Genomic DNA, 15,783 nt, shown 5'->3' with positions numbered 1-15,783 from the left:
TCATCAGGTCAAATGAAATTACCTATTGAATGCAACCAACAGTGTAGTCAGGAGCAAGAACAAACTGCAGGAGAAACTCAGCTTTTTTTCTTCTTTTCATCTCTGGCCTTTGCCCACCCATGTGCGAAGCAACTCCACATACTGGTTTATCCACCTCTCACATGCCTGGTTTTGTTGTCCATCCCCACCCCTCTTCCACCTCTCACCCCCCCTGCTAGAATGTCTGAAGAATGGTCCCTCCACAAAACGTCACCTATCCATGTCCTCCAGAGATGTTAACTAATCTGCTGAGTTACTCCGGCACTTGTATTTTTTGTTCGTTTCCAGGATCTGCAATTCTTCGTGTCTGCTGGAGGGACTCAATGGGTCAGGCAGCATCCATGGAGGCATAGGGATGGGCAACATTTCGGGTTGACACTATGATTCAGGCCAGAGTGGTGAGGGAAGATAGCCAGTGTAAAGAGGTGAGAGGGAGGGGCTGTAAGTGAAGCCAGGTGAGATGGGGAGCAGGTAGAGGAAGGTGAGGAGGGAGTTTTGAGATGGAAGGGTATGGATCACATGCAGGCAGAGGAAGGTAGACACAAAATGCTGGAGTAACTCAGCGGGTCAGGCAGCATCTCAGGAGAGAAGGAATGGGTGACGTTTTGGGTCGAGACCCTTCTTCAGACTGATGTCAGGGGAGGGGGCGGGACAAAGATAGGATGTAGTAGGAGACAGGAAGATAGTGGGAGAACTGGGAAGGGGGAGGGGAAATAGAGGGACAGAGGAACTATCTGAAGTTAGAGAAGTCAATGTTCATACCACTGGGGTGTAAATTGCCTAAGTGAAATATGTTGTTCCTCCAATTTGTGCTGGGCCACACTATGACAATGGAGGAGGCCCATGACAGAAATGTCAGACTGGGAGGGGGAGTTGAAGTGCTGAGCAACGGGGAGGTCTGGTTGGTTCAGGCGGACTGAGCAAAGTTGTTGAGTGAAACGATCGCTGAGCCTGCGTTTGGTCTTGCCGATGTAGAGAAGTTGACATCTGGAACAGCGGACACAATAGATGAGGTTGAAGGAGGTGCAGGTGAACCTCTGCCTCACCTGGAAAGACTGTTTGGGTCCTTGGATGGAGTCAAGGGGGGAGGTAAAGGGACAGATGTTGCATCTCCTGCGGTTGCAGGGGAAAGTACCTGGGGAGGGGGTGGTTTGGGTGGGAAGGGACGAGTGGACCAGGGAGTTACGGAGGGAACGGACTCTGCGGAAAGCAGAAAGGGGTGGAGATGGGAAGATGTGGCCAGTAGTGGGATCCCGTTTGGAGGTGATGGAAATGTTGGAGGATAATTTGTCGTATGCGATGGCTGGTGGGGTGGAAGGTGAGGAAAAGGGGGACTCTATCCTTGTTACGAATGGGGAGAGGGGAGCAAGAGTGGAGCTGCGGGACAGAGGAGATTAGTTTAACGGCATCATGTTTGGCACAAACATTGTGAGCTGAATGACCTGTTCCTTTTGTTGTACTGTACTATGTACAATGCGAAGGGCAATGAATTTTGGTAATGGTGGTGTGAGGGAGAAATGGAGAAAGTAAACAAAGTGAGAGAACAATGCAGAATATACTCTGCACTCGAAAAGGAAATGTGGTGTTGAGAATTTACTTCCTCATATGTAATACATTATTCAACTGATGATTAAGATGCAAACAATGAAATGAATACTCAAATCATCCCCTCCTCTTTTTGAATAAAGCTTCCTGGTATAGTTTCATGTTTAATTTGGAGCTGTATAAGGAAATGCAGCCAGCTGGAGCACGGAAGAATTTCGCAACAAAACTGTTTGCATTTACAAAGCATCTTTACATCTGTTGAAAGAAAATTACCAGTGCTTTTGGTGCAAAATCAAAATTTGAAATCGGGCTTGAAAGTACCTATAACGAGTTAAAACGTCTCCCCGCAAAAGCAGAGACGAGCAAAACTTAATGGGAGGAGGCAAAGCAATGAGCCACTCGTCTCTCTGCACCGAGAGGTGAAACAAAGGTAGGCTCGATTTCTGGACTACATGTCCCAGAAGGCCCCGCACGACGCGCATGCGCTCTGGGCCGGTATGCGTTGGACGAAGTGTGCGGAATGCGACTCGACCAAATTGGAAATAGGAGGGGTGCTGTGATCAGTGTATTACACAATTTCAGGCGGGCCTCTCTGAAAATCTGTTTTGTGGCGGTAACCATGATAAAGATTGTCTAGATAATTGTGTTTTTAGATGGTTAAAGCGTGGTTCAGTGGGTGATGTTGCGGGTGGATATAGGGCGATGCTGGGCTTCCCCCCCCCCCCCCCCGCACCCCAACCACAGTCGCGGGCTGCAGGTGGGGGTGGGATGCGCGCGCAGCGTACTGTCGTTGGCCGGGCGGCGGGACGGGGAGGGGAGGGAGAGGTGATGCCGACCAGCAGGGACAGCGTGATGTCGTGCCCGGCCGACCACCAGCACCAGGTCCGCATCAAAGCCTACTACAAAGGGTAAGCGCTGAGCCGGGAGCCGGAGGACTGGTGCTCGGGGTCCCTTCGACGCGGAGGCGCCCTCCCCACACCTCCGCAGAGGGAATGGGGCCCGCACGGTGGGGGGGCTACGCTATATTTCTGTGGGGGAGGGGGTGTGAGTTGAAGGGAGGTGAGGTGACACCTGAGGGGGAGAGGGGGGGGGGGGTTACAACTGAAGGAAGGCGAGGCTCACCTGAAGAGGGGAGGTGGGGTTTACCTACGCGGGGGGAGGTGGTATAGGGTGTGTGGTGGGGAGAGATGTTTACCTGACGGGGGAGGGTGAGGAGGTGGTGTAGGGTGAGTGGTGGGGAGCGGTGTTTACCTGACGGGGGAGGGTAAGGAGATGGTGGGAAGAGGTGTTTACTACGTGACGGGGGAGGGTGAGGAGGGGGTGGAGGGTGAGTGGTGGGGAGAGGTGTTTACCTGAAGGGGGAGGGTGAGGAGGTGGTGGGGAGAGATGTTTACCTGAGGGGGGGGGGGGGGCGTGGCGAGGCCGGGGTTTAACTTGGGAAGGGGTTTACCTGTCGGGGTGATGGGGAAGGCGTTTACCTGATTCACCTGTTTCTGGCGGTTGATGGGCATCAGCTGGTTACATTGTGGGAGGATCACACCGAATCGTTGTAATGGATTTCGAGGGGGGATGAAGATTGTGCTTCGGCTAATTCAGCCCGACGTTCCAAAGCACTTTACTGTCAATGAAACATTTTCTTTAAGTATTGTCAATGTTGTTACATTGATCAAGTGACCAAGTAGTGGGCAATATACTGGCTTGAGTTGAGTGAACATTAAAACTATTAATTGATTAATAATAGAGTCATACATCACAGAGCCAGGCCCTTGGGGCCAACTCGTCCAAGACACCCCATCTCACTCAGTTAGTTCTACTTGTCCGTGCTTGGCCCATATCCCTCTAAACCTCCTATCCATGTATCTGTCCCAGTATCTTTCAAATGTGATAGTACCTCATCTGGCAGCTTGTTCCATATACTTTCAGAGCGAAAAAGTTGCTATTAAATCTTCCCCCTCTCACCTTAAATGCATGTCCTCTGGTTCTTGATTCCCCTATCCTGGGTAAAAGACTGAAATCTATTGTGTTCTTTGATAGTATGATTAGTAGGATGGATAAGAAGAAAAAATGGATATGGTGTATTTGGATTTTCTGACAGCTTTGATAATGTGTCACACAGGTCAGTCGAGGAGATTAGTGCATATGAACACATGGATTGAAAATTGAATATTAGACAGAAAGCAAGGAGGGTGGGAATAAATAGAAGTTTCTCTGGTTGGTAGGCTGTGGCTGACAATGTCACAGGGATACACACACATATGTATATAATATGTGTGTGTGTATATATATATATATCAATCAATGATTTGGTTTATGAGATTAGGTGGTAAGATATAACACAGCGTGAGGATGCTTCAGCAGGTTATGGACAAACTGCATGAATGGATAAGAATATGGTAGATGTTATGCAAAATGGACAATTGTGAAATTATGCTTAATAAAGTACAAAAGTTGCTGAAAGCTAAATGCAGCAAGCAATTAGAAATGCAAATGATATTTTGAGTTTTATGGTAAGAGGATTTAGATGCAGAAGGAAGGTGTTTTACTACAGTTGTGGAAGACATGGGAGAGGCAGCATGTGGGGTATTGTGCATGGTTTTGGCCTTACTTAAAAAACCTGCTTTAGAGGGAGTACAGTAAAGATTCACCTGTTTTGTTTCTGAGATGGTGGAAATGAGTAGACATTAAGTGGACAAGAGGATGAGATGAAATCTCATTAAAACACTAAAAAATCGTTATTGACAAGTTGCACATTTAGGGAGGATATTTCCCCAGTGTGTAGGTGAATGGTGGACAAAGGGGAGTTGAAAGGAACATGGAGATAATAAAATGGAATAAGTTTAGATTTGGTGCAAATGGATTCATGATTGTCTGCATGGATTAAGTTTAGTTTATTGTCACGTGAACCGAGGCACGGTGAAAAGTTTTTATGTACTTGCTATCCAATAAAAAAAGACTATACATGAATTCAGTCATGCCTTCTACAGTGCACAGATAAATTACAAAATTATAAGGACAAAAAATTAGTGAATGCCATCACTCCAGAATGCAGTTGGATTTTTTAAAGTCACTTCTGGGCTGCTTGGGTAGTTCAGTTTATGATCTCATCTAAATGTCTATCTTTGACAGAGCAATCTTCCATTGGTGCTTCACGGGGGAGGGTGGGTCAGCTTGGAATCTCTGCCCAGTTTTGATGTAGGCCAAGAACTTACAGTCTTGAGTCTTGGACCCCCCCTTCTGGGAGTTATGTTTTTGCATGTAAATAGAAATGCAATTGGATGGCCATCATGTTTAATGACTGGATTCAAAGGCCTGAATGGCTTATGCCTGGTCTTAATTCATATGTTTAGCTGATATGGTTTCCAAAATTATGACAGTGACTTAAACTAAGCTTCACTGCTGTGACCGTAACCTTTTTTTGGTAACTGCGGCAATGTTACATGGAGTTCAGCATAATCCTCTGTCAAAACCTGGTGGTTCGGGGGAAGGATGAAAAGCAAAACTGCACTGAATGCAACAAATGAGACTGGGTTGACTATAGAGACAGATTTGGTAAATAAATAAAACAGATGGTACACTTCAAAGTGGTTTGGGCATGCCCTGAGATTGGGAAAGATCCTATAAAATGCGAATTATTCATGGTTTGTGGAGTAGTTCTTGGTACATTAGTTAATGATTAACTATTTACTTTGCTCAAATAAGACAAGATTACTTTTTAAAATCAAAATACCCGTTACGCTATTGAACTGCTTGGAGGGAAGTACAACAGGATGGGGTAGTCTTGTTATTTGTATGTTGGTGCAATACTATCTGATCTCCAATTCACTTTGTTGGTTGCAGATCATGTATGTGATAATTTACCTTTACACAGTGATTCATTTGACATGAAACTATCTTCTTGTTTACATAGATTGGATGCTTTGTCAAAAGTCATTCAGAATAGCTGACAGTTTTTGTCTTATGATTATATATTGAATGTATTCAGATGAATTAAGACCAGCTCTTGATTTCTTAAATATAGAAAAGAGGAACTGCAGATGCTGATTTACCAAGGAAAGACACAAAATGTTGGAGTAACTCAGTTGGTCAGGCAGCATTCCTGGAGAATATGGATAGGTGATGTTTCAGGTCTAAACCCTTCAGACTGAGTTACTCCAGCATTTTGTGTCTTTTCCTGATTTGTTGACCAGGTGTTAAGGTGTTGCCAATATAAACATGGCAATTTGAGCTATATTTGAAGTTCTGCATTCACAAAACTAGTGTATCTGAGCGGCAGTTACACAAAATCCACATTTTGTAAGGTGGTAACTAATGAATTTAAATGAAAGTGCTTTGCTGTGGATGCTTGAATTGGGAACTGTGTACGTTGAAAATCAATGATAAATCATTTGGTGTGCGATAGTTCCATCCTTGAAATATTGTACTTCACAGTATTTTGTAACAATGTGTTTTTTATCTCGTGAAACAAGTTCCCAGGAAGACGTAATCTAATACAAACCAATAACATTCAATTATTTCTTCCAATTATCTTTTTAAAACAAATGTCCGCCTACTTTCCATTCTGGACACATCTTCTCTGTGACCTGTAGTATTATAAACCATCTACTTTTTGTTTACAGATAATTTGTGGGGCATTTAAAATAATGATTATGTCTTTTTCAACTGGGGTGGGGGGTGGAAGACAGCTGGAATTACAGTTCCTAATTTAGTCCTTCCATGTTTAATTTTTGGCTGGGAAAAGCAGTTGTGTAATGAATGGCTGGGTTTAATATTAAGCGTGACATTAGAAGCAATTTAGGTAACAAATTAAGAGCATCATACAAATATTTTGCAAATAATTAATATATTGGCTTGAATGAACATGTTATTTCCTAAACATTTTTGTATACCAATGAGCTCTGTGCACCCTAAAATTAGTAGACATAGTGTTAATTGGCAAATATTTTGCCTGTACTCCAGTACATAATGAATAGTGTGCTCGTTCTTACAAATATCGTAGAAAATCCTGGGTTTAGTTTACAGTCTTTGCTGACTTGTATAGTCAAAGTTGAGACTCTTTAAGACATGATTCACACCCTGTGTTAGGGAAGGGAACATCAGCGTGTTCTTTCATGGGGTATTGAGTCCACTTCAATATGAAGTGTCTCAACCCGAAACGTCACCCATTCCCTCTCTCCAGAGATGTTGCCTGTCCCGCTGAGTTAATCCATCATTTTGTGTCTATCTTTGATGTATACCAACATCTGCAGTTCCTTCCTACACATTGATCCACTGGCTTTGGAAATGTATGTGTTGGATTTCAATATCAGGCTTCGTTGATATTTTTCCATGGTTTTACAGGCTGATAACTCTTTTTCAACTTGCATAGCTGTGAATTTTGTTCTTAATTCTTCGATTAAGGGCCACTGTGGCAATGGAAATCTGAAATACATATGTTGAAAGTGCAATGCATTTTTAAGGAAACATGTCTTCCACGGAATTTAGCCAGAAACTATGATGCAAGGTACATTGTGGTGCTTGTGTTATCTTGTTTTACTTTTGTATTGCCTGCTTTTAAAAACCAGTGCACAGGTACATAAGGTATTTTGTAAAAGCTAAACAAAAGCTATCTGAGGAATGTGCTATTCAAATATGAAGTATTGATAAGAGTAAATTATTTTTTTTCCCCACAGAACATATGATCAAAACATAGGAAAGTTATTCAGTCCCAAAAGCATTGTCTTTTACAAACAAGTCAGATAGATTTAAACCAATCTGAACCCCAACCCTATTTACCCTTTATCGGTCTTAAGTTGTCTTCCTGCTACATTCATTTCATTGGAACCATTTGGGCAAGAAGTTCTAGATTTTGACAACTTGGATTGAAGTCTGAAGAAGGGTCTCGACCCGAAACGTCACCCATTCCTTCTCTCCCGAGATGCTGCCCGACCTGCTGAGTTACTCCAGCATTTTGTGAATAATTGGATTGAAGTTTCCTTATTTCATCTTGATTGTACTTTTGGGATTATGACTCATTGTTATGCAATCACTGACCAGAATAAAGTTCATTGATTTTCTTCTGTACTGAATCTCGGTTATTGTAAATATCCTGTTTGGTTACAGAGTCAAGACAAGATGCACTTTCAGAAGTTGAAAGAATAATGTCAAAAATAAGAACATTTGTGTTGAGTTTAGTTTATTGTTTAGTTTAGTTTATTGTCACATGTACCGAGGTACAGTGAAAATCTCTTTTGTTGCATGCTATCTAGTCAGCGGCAAGCCTATACATGATTACAATTAAGGCGTCCACAGTGTACAGACACAGGGTAAAGGGAATAATTTTTAGTGCAAGGTAAAGTGCAAATAAAGATAGTCCGGGATCTCCAATGAGGTAGATGGTAGGTCAGGACCACACTCTGGTTGGCGATAGACCGGTTCAGTTACCTGATAACAGCTGGGAAGAAACTGTCCCTGAATTTGGAGATGTACATTTTACCGCTTCTCTACCACTTGCTTGATGGAAGATGGAGTGTCCGGGTTGAGACTGGTCCTTGCCGAGGCAACATGATGTGTAGATGAAGTAAATGTAAGGGAGATTGGTTTGTGTAATGGTCTGGACCATCATTCTCTGCAATTTCTTGCGGTCTTGGATGGAGCTGTTCCCAAACCATGCTATGATGCATCTCAATAAAATGATTTCTGTAGCGCATCTGTGGAAGATGGTGAGAGTTGTTGGGGACATGCTGAACATCCTAAGCCTTACAAGGAAGAGGAATGGTGTGCTTCCTTGATTGACTTTTATCACGTGACATTCACAGTGAAATTCATTGTTTTGCATACCATACGCAAAGTGCGGCAACAAATTAACAAGTGTTCAAAGTAGCGCACAATGGTCCCTCTTTGTTCTCGCCACCCCCCTTGCTGGGACACTCGTTCTCGGCAGGGACCCCCCTCCCCCATGCCCGTTCCCTTTTTTTCTTGCACAGCCTTTTTTCTGGACCAGCCATTTCATTCTATATGGCTGGTCCAGGACAAGTTGCTGGTGATATTTATCCTAGGAGCTTGAAGCTTTCAACCATCTCTAGTTCGGTAGACACAAAATGCTGGAGTAACTCAGCGGGTCAAGCAGCATCTCAGGAGAGAAGGAATGAGTGATGTTTTGGGTCGAGGCCCTTCTTCAGACTGATGTCAGGGGAGGGGGCGAGACAAAGATAGGATGTAGTCGGAGACAGAAAGACTAGTGTAAACTGCCCAAGCGAAATATGAGGTACTCCCCCTCCCATTCCCAATCTGACCTTTCTATCCTGGGTCTCCTTCATGGTCAGAATGAGGCCCAGCGCAAATTGGAGTAACAGCACCTCATATTTCGCTTAGGCAGTTTACACCCCAGCGGTTTGAACATTGACTTCTCCCACTTCAGGTAGTCCCTGCTTCCCCTGTCTATCCCCTCCCCCTTTCCAGTTCTACTAGTCTTCCTGTTTCTGACGACATTCTATCTTTGTCCCGCCCCCTCCCCGACATCAGTCTGAAGAAGGGTCTCGACCCGAAACGTCACCCAATCCTTCTCTCCTGAGATGCTGCCTGACCCTCTGAGTTACTCCAGCATTTTGTGTCTACCTTTGATTTAAACCAGCATCTGCAGTTTTTTTTCCTACATCTCTAGTTCGGTGTCAATTTATACCAAGTTATGTGTGCCCCTTCGCTTCCTGAAGTCAATCACAATCTCCTTTGTTTTGCTGACATTGAGGAAGAGGTTGTTGTCCTGGCACCAGGTTATGAGGTTCTCAATCTCTTTCCTGTACTCCATCTCATAATTATTTGATACCCGACCCATTATGGTGGTGTTGTCTGTGAATTTGTAAGTTTAGTTGTATTTGTATTTGGCTGCACAGTCATGAGTGTATGAGGAGTAATAAGGAATCCATCAGATCATGGATAATCTGCAAATAATTGTTGGATGGATCCATGTGATTTAATACCGTTGCTTTTCTGGAATAAAAGGGTTGTCTTCTGAGGACAGACTGTATAAATTTGTCTTGTATTCCCATGTGCTTAAACTGTTAAAGATGATTTAATCAAGATTTTAAAAATAATTGAGATTCAGTTGAATATTGAGATCTATCTGACTAATGTGATACGTTTTGGAGACTGAATAACTTTCCCATTTCTTAGACACTGGTCTTGCAGAAAAAAATCAGTTGCCCTGACTTGCTTTGTTTGACATAACCTCAGACCAAGGGTAATGCAATTGTCAGCAGCTTGTTGGGCCAATTAAAATAGAATGAGCAATATACTGTCAGCCTTGATGGTGATACCCACAAAAACTGGAGGGATAAATGGCTTTTTAATCATTAATAATAATAATAATGCATTTTATTTATATAGCGCTTTTCATATACTCAAAGACGCTTTACAGAGATTTTTGAGAACATAGGGAAATGAATAAATAGATAAATAAGTAAATAAATAAATGAACAGAGAAAGGAGACAGAAGGTGAGGTGACCTTCAGTGGTTGAAGGCAGTACTGAACAGGTGAGACTTCAGCGATGTTTTGAATGTGGTGAGTGTGGAGGAGTCTCTAACGGTTTGGGGTAGTGAGTTCCATAGGGTGGGAGCAGCGATGGAGAAAGCCCTGTCCCCCCAGGATCTGAGTTTGGTCCGGATGTGGGGGGATAGGAGATTGGCAGCGGCAGAGCGGAGGGTGCAGGTGGGAGTGTGCCTGTGGAGGAGGTCGGTCAGGTAGGATGGGGCCAGGTTATGGAGGGCTTTGTAGGTTATGAGGAGGATTTTGTACTGGATTCTCTGGGGGATGGGGAGCCAGTGGAGTTTATAAAGGACGGGGGTGATATGGTCACGGATCGAGGTGTGTGTGAGTAGACGGGCAACGGAGTTTTGAATGTATTGAAGTTTATTGATGATTTTTGAGGGTGCGCCATAGAGGAGGCTGTTGCAGTAGTCCAGACGGGAGGTGATGAAGGCGTGGATGAGGGTTTCTGCAGCTGTGGAGGAGAGGGATGGATGGAGACGGGCAATGTTTTTGAGGTGGAAGAAGGCTGTCTTTGTGATGTGTTTGATGTGTTTGTCGAAGGAGAGGGTTTGATCAAGGATGATTCCAAGATTCCGGATGTGAGGTGAGGTGGATACTGGGAGACCATCAATGTTGAGGATGAAGTTTTGGGTGGATTTGGTGAGTGTTTTTGGACCAATGATGATGATTTCATTAATGTTTTGAAATTTTGTATTATAATTTAGGTTTTTGATTTATTTCATTTGTTGGAAATTATATTTTAAAGACTTAAATGTGGGCATACTTTTAGGAATATAGGTCAAGTGCTTTGTGTCAGAGTAAACTTTCAACAAATGGCAGATTTTTTATTGCCTTTGGTAGTGTTACAGTCATAGATTTCTAGTTTGAATGAAAATTGGCTTTGTGAAAATTTACTTTGTGTCAGAGTAAACTTTCAACAAATGGCAGATTTTTTATTGCCTTTGGTAGTGTTACATTCATAGATTTCTAGTTTGAATGAAAATTGGCCCATGTCAAATATCAGCTTTGTAAAGCATGATTTCTTTATAAGCAGTATAATGAAAATCAAAGTAAATTGCTATATCAAAATATAGAACAACTAATTTATATGTGTACAATTCTAGACTTGGGAAAACTTGGAATGATTGCAATCAATATGGTATGCTTTGAAATTGGAGAAACAATATGACCATAATGCTAAGACATGATTTTATGCTTTATCACAATATAATTTATATGTCCGGCCAAGCAGTATTATGCTAACTCTTGTGAATAAGCAGCCTGTTATAAATTACAAGATTTAGCTCAGATAAAACATGTTTCACGGAAACTCTGTAAAATGGCGTGCTATTATCATCCAATTTTTGGGAGCTGGGCTCCACAAAGTGTTTTGGAATTTGTCCGTGTGTGGTTTAAATTTGGAGCACAGCCTATCCCTTCTAGTTCTATATGTCTGGAAAGTGAAAATAGCTCACATCCCATGGATAATTCCTTTAGTGATAGGAACTGATGTTGGCTGTTTTATCATGTATTTTTCTATAATTTCCATGCCCATTTTATGAAGGTATAAGTAGATACCTTAGAGGCAAGGTTAATCTTAAACCTCAGTATCCCTCCGAACAAAAAGTTTACTAATACCTTGCTTTCTCAAAAAGGTTATCATTAAAGAGTGCGAACAAAACACGCAAAGCAAATGGAGATAATGGTGCAGTATTGCACATCAAGTCTAAAGCTATGATTATTCCTTGTAACTCAGTGGAATAATGCAGTCCAGTTTTCAACAGCATGTTGCAGGTTTTCCCTTTGAACGGTCATTGACCTGAACCTTTAACTCTTTCTCCACAGATCCTGCCTTATCCTTCGAGTGCTTTCTATTATTATTTTGTATTTTGAGCATCTACAGAATCTAGCTTTTGACTTTACTCCAAAGAATCAGAATGTTAAATCAGAATCTAGTGTGACATCAGTTATTGCTGCATTCCCCTCTTTATTATTGCATTTACACTTCAAAAGTAATTGTGTGGGAATCACTGCACAAAATTTCTGAAATATATTGTCCTGTGCCATAATGCAAGTCTGTTTTGGTTCAGTTCTGTAACACTTGCCTGGTCATGCAATGGAATTTGTAATTTTTATAGTGTTGATTAGATGATACTGCAGAAACATAGTTGCTAGTGCAAGTTTGTACATGCACAGCTCAGATGTCACTGCTTGCACCTTTTTTTCTGGGTACTAGATGTTCATCGAAGGAGAAAGATGTTAAAAAAAACAGATTGCTAATCGGAATGAGTGTTTTAAAACACAATCTGTATGCCGCAAAAACAAGTGGAGGTGAGCTGGTTCTGATGTTCTCGTTTGATCCAACATGTGATTGGCCTAAAACACTGACTTATTAATTTGGTGAACGCTCTCATTGAAGCTGAGTTTCATAAGCATACTAAAATTATTTATTCTATTGTGGATTTTTGAATCATCAAATGTCCAGATTTTTAACACTTGGATATTCTAAATTATATTTTATGAACTATGAGGATTGTGGTTGCTGTAGGCTTGCCTCAGGATACTTTTAAATTGACAGTCTTAAAAGGCAGTATGGACTTTAGTACCTACTAGACTGAGGTGGACCCATTGGGTCCAAATCTCTCCTGGGGCAATCTCCTCCAACTGACGATCCTGCGGGCCTGGCAACCCTGTCCAACTGACGAAGCCTGTTGCCGGGTGGGGAGTGTCCCCTGGGGGCGGGTGAGGGGGGATATGGAAGGGGAGGGGGTGCCACTCACCTCGGCCCCATGCCGACAGCGCTGCAGCCAGAGCGAGCCGTTGACCCAAAGCCTCTCCTCTTGGTCTAGCACGCTCCTGCTCCCCCTCACTGCTCCCTCTCCCCCCTCCCTGCTCCCTCTCCCCCCCCATCTCGGGATGGGCCTGTCTAATATTGGTGCTCACCCGAAACATCACCTCTTTGTATTCTCCAGAGATAATGCCTGACCTGCTGAATTTGTATCTTTATTTTTCACCAGCATCTGCGATTTCTTGTGTCTCCGTTAATTTATCGCTGTCAGCCTTGAGTTTAAATTGATTGAAGAAATTTATTTCTGGCTTGGATAGCTTCATTTGCAATACATTTATGTAGTGCTCGAGGCCTCAGAGCTAATTTCCTACTAGCTAAGATTAACAGATAGTTATAACAGACATTTAACACTTGCAACATTTAACTTTTGCAGTGGAAGCTCTGGCTTCATACATCAGCAGAATATCTGCCAAAGAAGGTATTTGAAGAAAACTTCCCTTTAGTGGGTATACTCAATGTGACAAAGCTAAATGTTTAAATATCTCAGTTGCTATCAATTATAATTATGTGGAAATTTGAGTGACCTGTGTCTGCAGTGTTACAAAATAAGTTTGACAAAGACACCCAATATTCTTTGGGTGTGAACTCTTGTAAGTTGGAAACAAATATTTATTTTGCCTCACAATTCGTGAGCGAGAAAACAGTGCATCATACATGGTTCTGGCTGAGATCCCTACAATGAGTCATGAGCAGAGGTGGGTGGTTATGAAGAGAACATTGAGGTTGGGGAGAGGAGTTCTTTGAATGAAATATCCACTATTTTAAATTACAGTCCATGTCTTTACTTAAGATTCTAGAGGTAAAACGCAGAAACAGGCTCTGGAGCCCATCTGGAACTAATTGTAGACTTTCGAAGAGATCCCCCTCCCCTCCCCCCACTCACCATCAGCAACACCACAGTCACATCTGTGGAGTCATTTAAGTTCCTTGGAACCATCATCTCCAGGGACCTTAAATGGGGGGCCACCATCGACTCCACAGTCAAAAAGGCCCAACAGAGGATGTACTTCCTGCGGCAACTGAAGAAACACAATCTGCTGCAGGCAATGATGGTCGAATTCTATACTGCTATCATTGAGTCCGTCCTCACCTTCTCCATCATGGTCTGGTTTGGCTCAGCCTCCAAGCACGACATCCGGAGGCTGCAACGGATCGTTCGCACAGCCGAGAAGGCTGTTGGCTGCAACCTTCCCTCCATTGACCAACTGTACACTGCAAGGGCCAGGAAGCGAGCGGGCAAGATCATCTCTGACCCCTCTCACCCTGGCCACAAACTCTTCGAAGCACTTCCCTCTGGAAGGCGACTCCGGACTGTCAAAGCAGCCACAGTCAGACATAAAAACAGCCTTTTTCCACGAGTGATAGTTCTACTCAATAACCAACGTCTGTAGTCTCTTTTTTGCTCTGGTTTATTTTCACCCACATGTCTAGACCGTAATGTTGTATCCTTATTGTTTTGATGTGGTTATGCCTTATTCTTAATTGTTAACTGTGTGTTTGTGTTGTCATTTTGTGAGCGGAGCACTAAGGCACATTCCTTGTATATGCATACATGGCCAATAAACCTATTCATTCATTCATTCAACCAGCGATCACCCCGTACACTAGCACAATCCTACACACCAGGGACAATTTACAATTTTACCAAAGCCAATTAACCTACGACTCTGTATGTCTTTGGAGTGTGGGAGGAAACCAGAGGATTCAGTAAATCCACAGATTTCTGGTCACAGGGAGACACGTGTCCCCTATGTCACAGGGAGAACCTACAAACTCCATACAGACAGCATCCGTAGTCATGGTTGAACCTCGGTCTCTGGCGCTGTAAGGCAGCAACTCTACTGCTGCGCCACTGTGCCGTCCTATCTCTTCTGCCTCTGAACTGTTCCAATCCCTGAGGATCATATACAGACAAGAACAATTTCCTATCTCGACATGAATAGGTTGCTTCAAGAGCTTTTAAAGTAATGTTGGCTTGTAATGTTAAGGTTCATGGGGGGGGGGGGATAAAATGCCCAGCCAGGTTGGCATGTGATGCATACCTGGTGCTTTTCCCAATTCCCTTCTGCCACTTTTCCCATCCATCCAACCTTTCGCATCTGCATGTAATCAGTCTGCTGATTATTAAAACTTTGTCTGCATTCCCTTTTTTAACAAGTTGTGCGTGTCTATTATTTTGATCTGTAATCTTGTCTTGGTTCATTTACTTTTTTGGTGATCAGTGATGTTAAAATACTATTCCGATTTCAAAATGCTCCACGATTTAATCGCATGATGTCTAATTACCAAGAGCTTGCATCACAGGAGCAGTTAATTTGGTCCAACTGTGGGAAAGAACTGCAAATGCTGGTTTAAATCGAAGGTAGACATAAAATGCTGGAGTAACTCAGCGGGACAGGCAGCATCTCTGGAGAGATGGAATGGGTGACGTTTCGGGTTGAGACCCTTCTTCAGACTGAAGAAGGGTCTCGACCCGAAACGTCACTCATTCCTTCTCTCCAATTTGGTCCAACTGATCCATATTGATTTGTTGGCTCTAATTGCATCCATCTCACTTCTGATCCTGTCAGAGTCTTTATTATTCCTTTATGCCCCTACCTAGCCTTTGTCCATCTTAAGATAATAATAATACATTTCATTTGTATAGCGCTTTTCTGGAAACTCAAAGACGCTTTACAGAGTAAGTAAAACATAAAAATAAATAAATAAACGGACAAAAAAAGGGAGGATAAGGAGAAGCGACTGTCAGTGGTTGAAGGCAGTGTTGAACAAGTGAGTCTTAAGTGATGTTTTGAATGTGGTGAGTGAGGAGGAGTCTCTGATGGTTTGAGGTAGTGAGTTCCAGAG

The 15,783-nt window shown here is 42.8% G+C and overlaps 1 protein-coding gene across 1 annotated transcript in view; it reads left to right on the top strand.

Annotated features, from left to right (window-relative positions):
• Nucleotides 1-2,389: 2,389 nt before the first annotated feature.
• Nucleotides 2,390-15,783, top strand: part of prkci (protein kinase C, iota) — a 65,165-nt gene continuing 51,771 nt past the window's right edge. Inside the window, exon 1 of the mRNA XM_078410523.1 lies at nucleotides 2,390-2,492. Coding sequence (XP_078266649.1) covers nucleotides 2,413-2,492 — 80 coding nt within the window. The 5' untranslated portion in view covers nucleotides 2,390-2,412. The remainder of the gene's footprint in view (nucleotides 2,493-15,783) is intronic.

The sequence above is a fragment of the Rhinoraja longicauda genome, chromosome 13, assembly GCF_053455715.1.
Source record: "Rhinoraja longicauda isolate Sanriku21f chromosome 13, sRhiLon1.1, whole genome shotgun sequence".
Lineage (NCBI taxonomy): Eukaryota > Metazoa > Chordata > Chondrichthyes > Rajiformes > Arhynchobatidae > Rhinoraja > Rhinoraja longicauda.
This window is presented reverse-complemented; position numbering and strand designations above follow the sequence as displayed.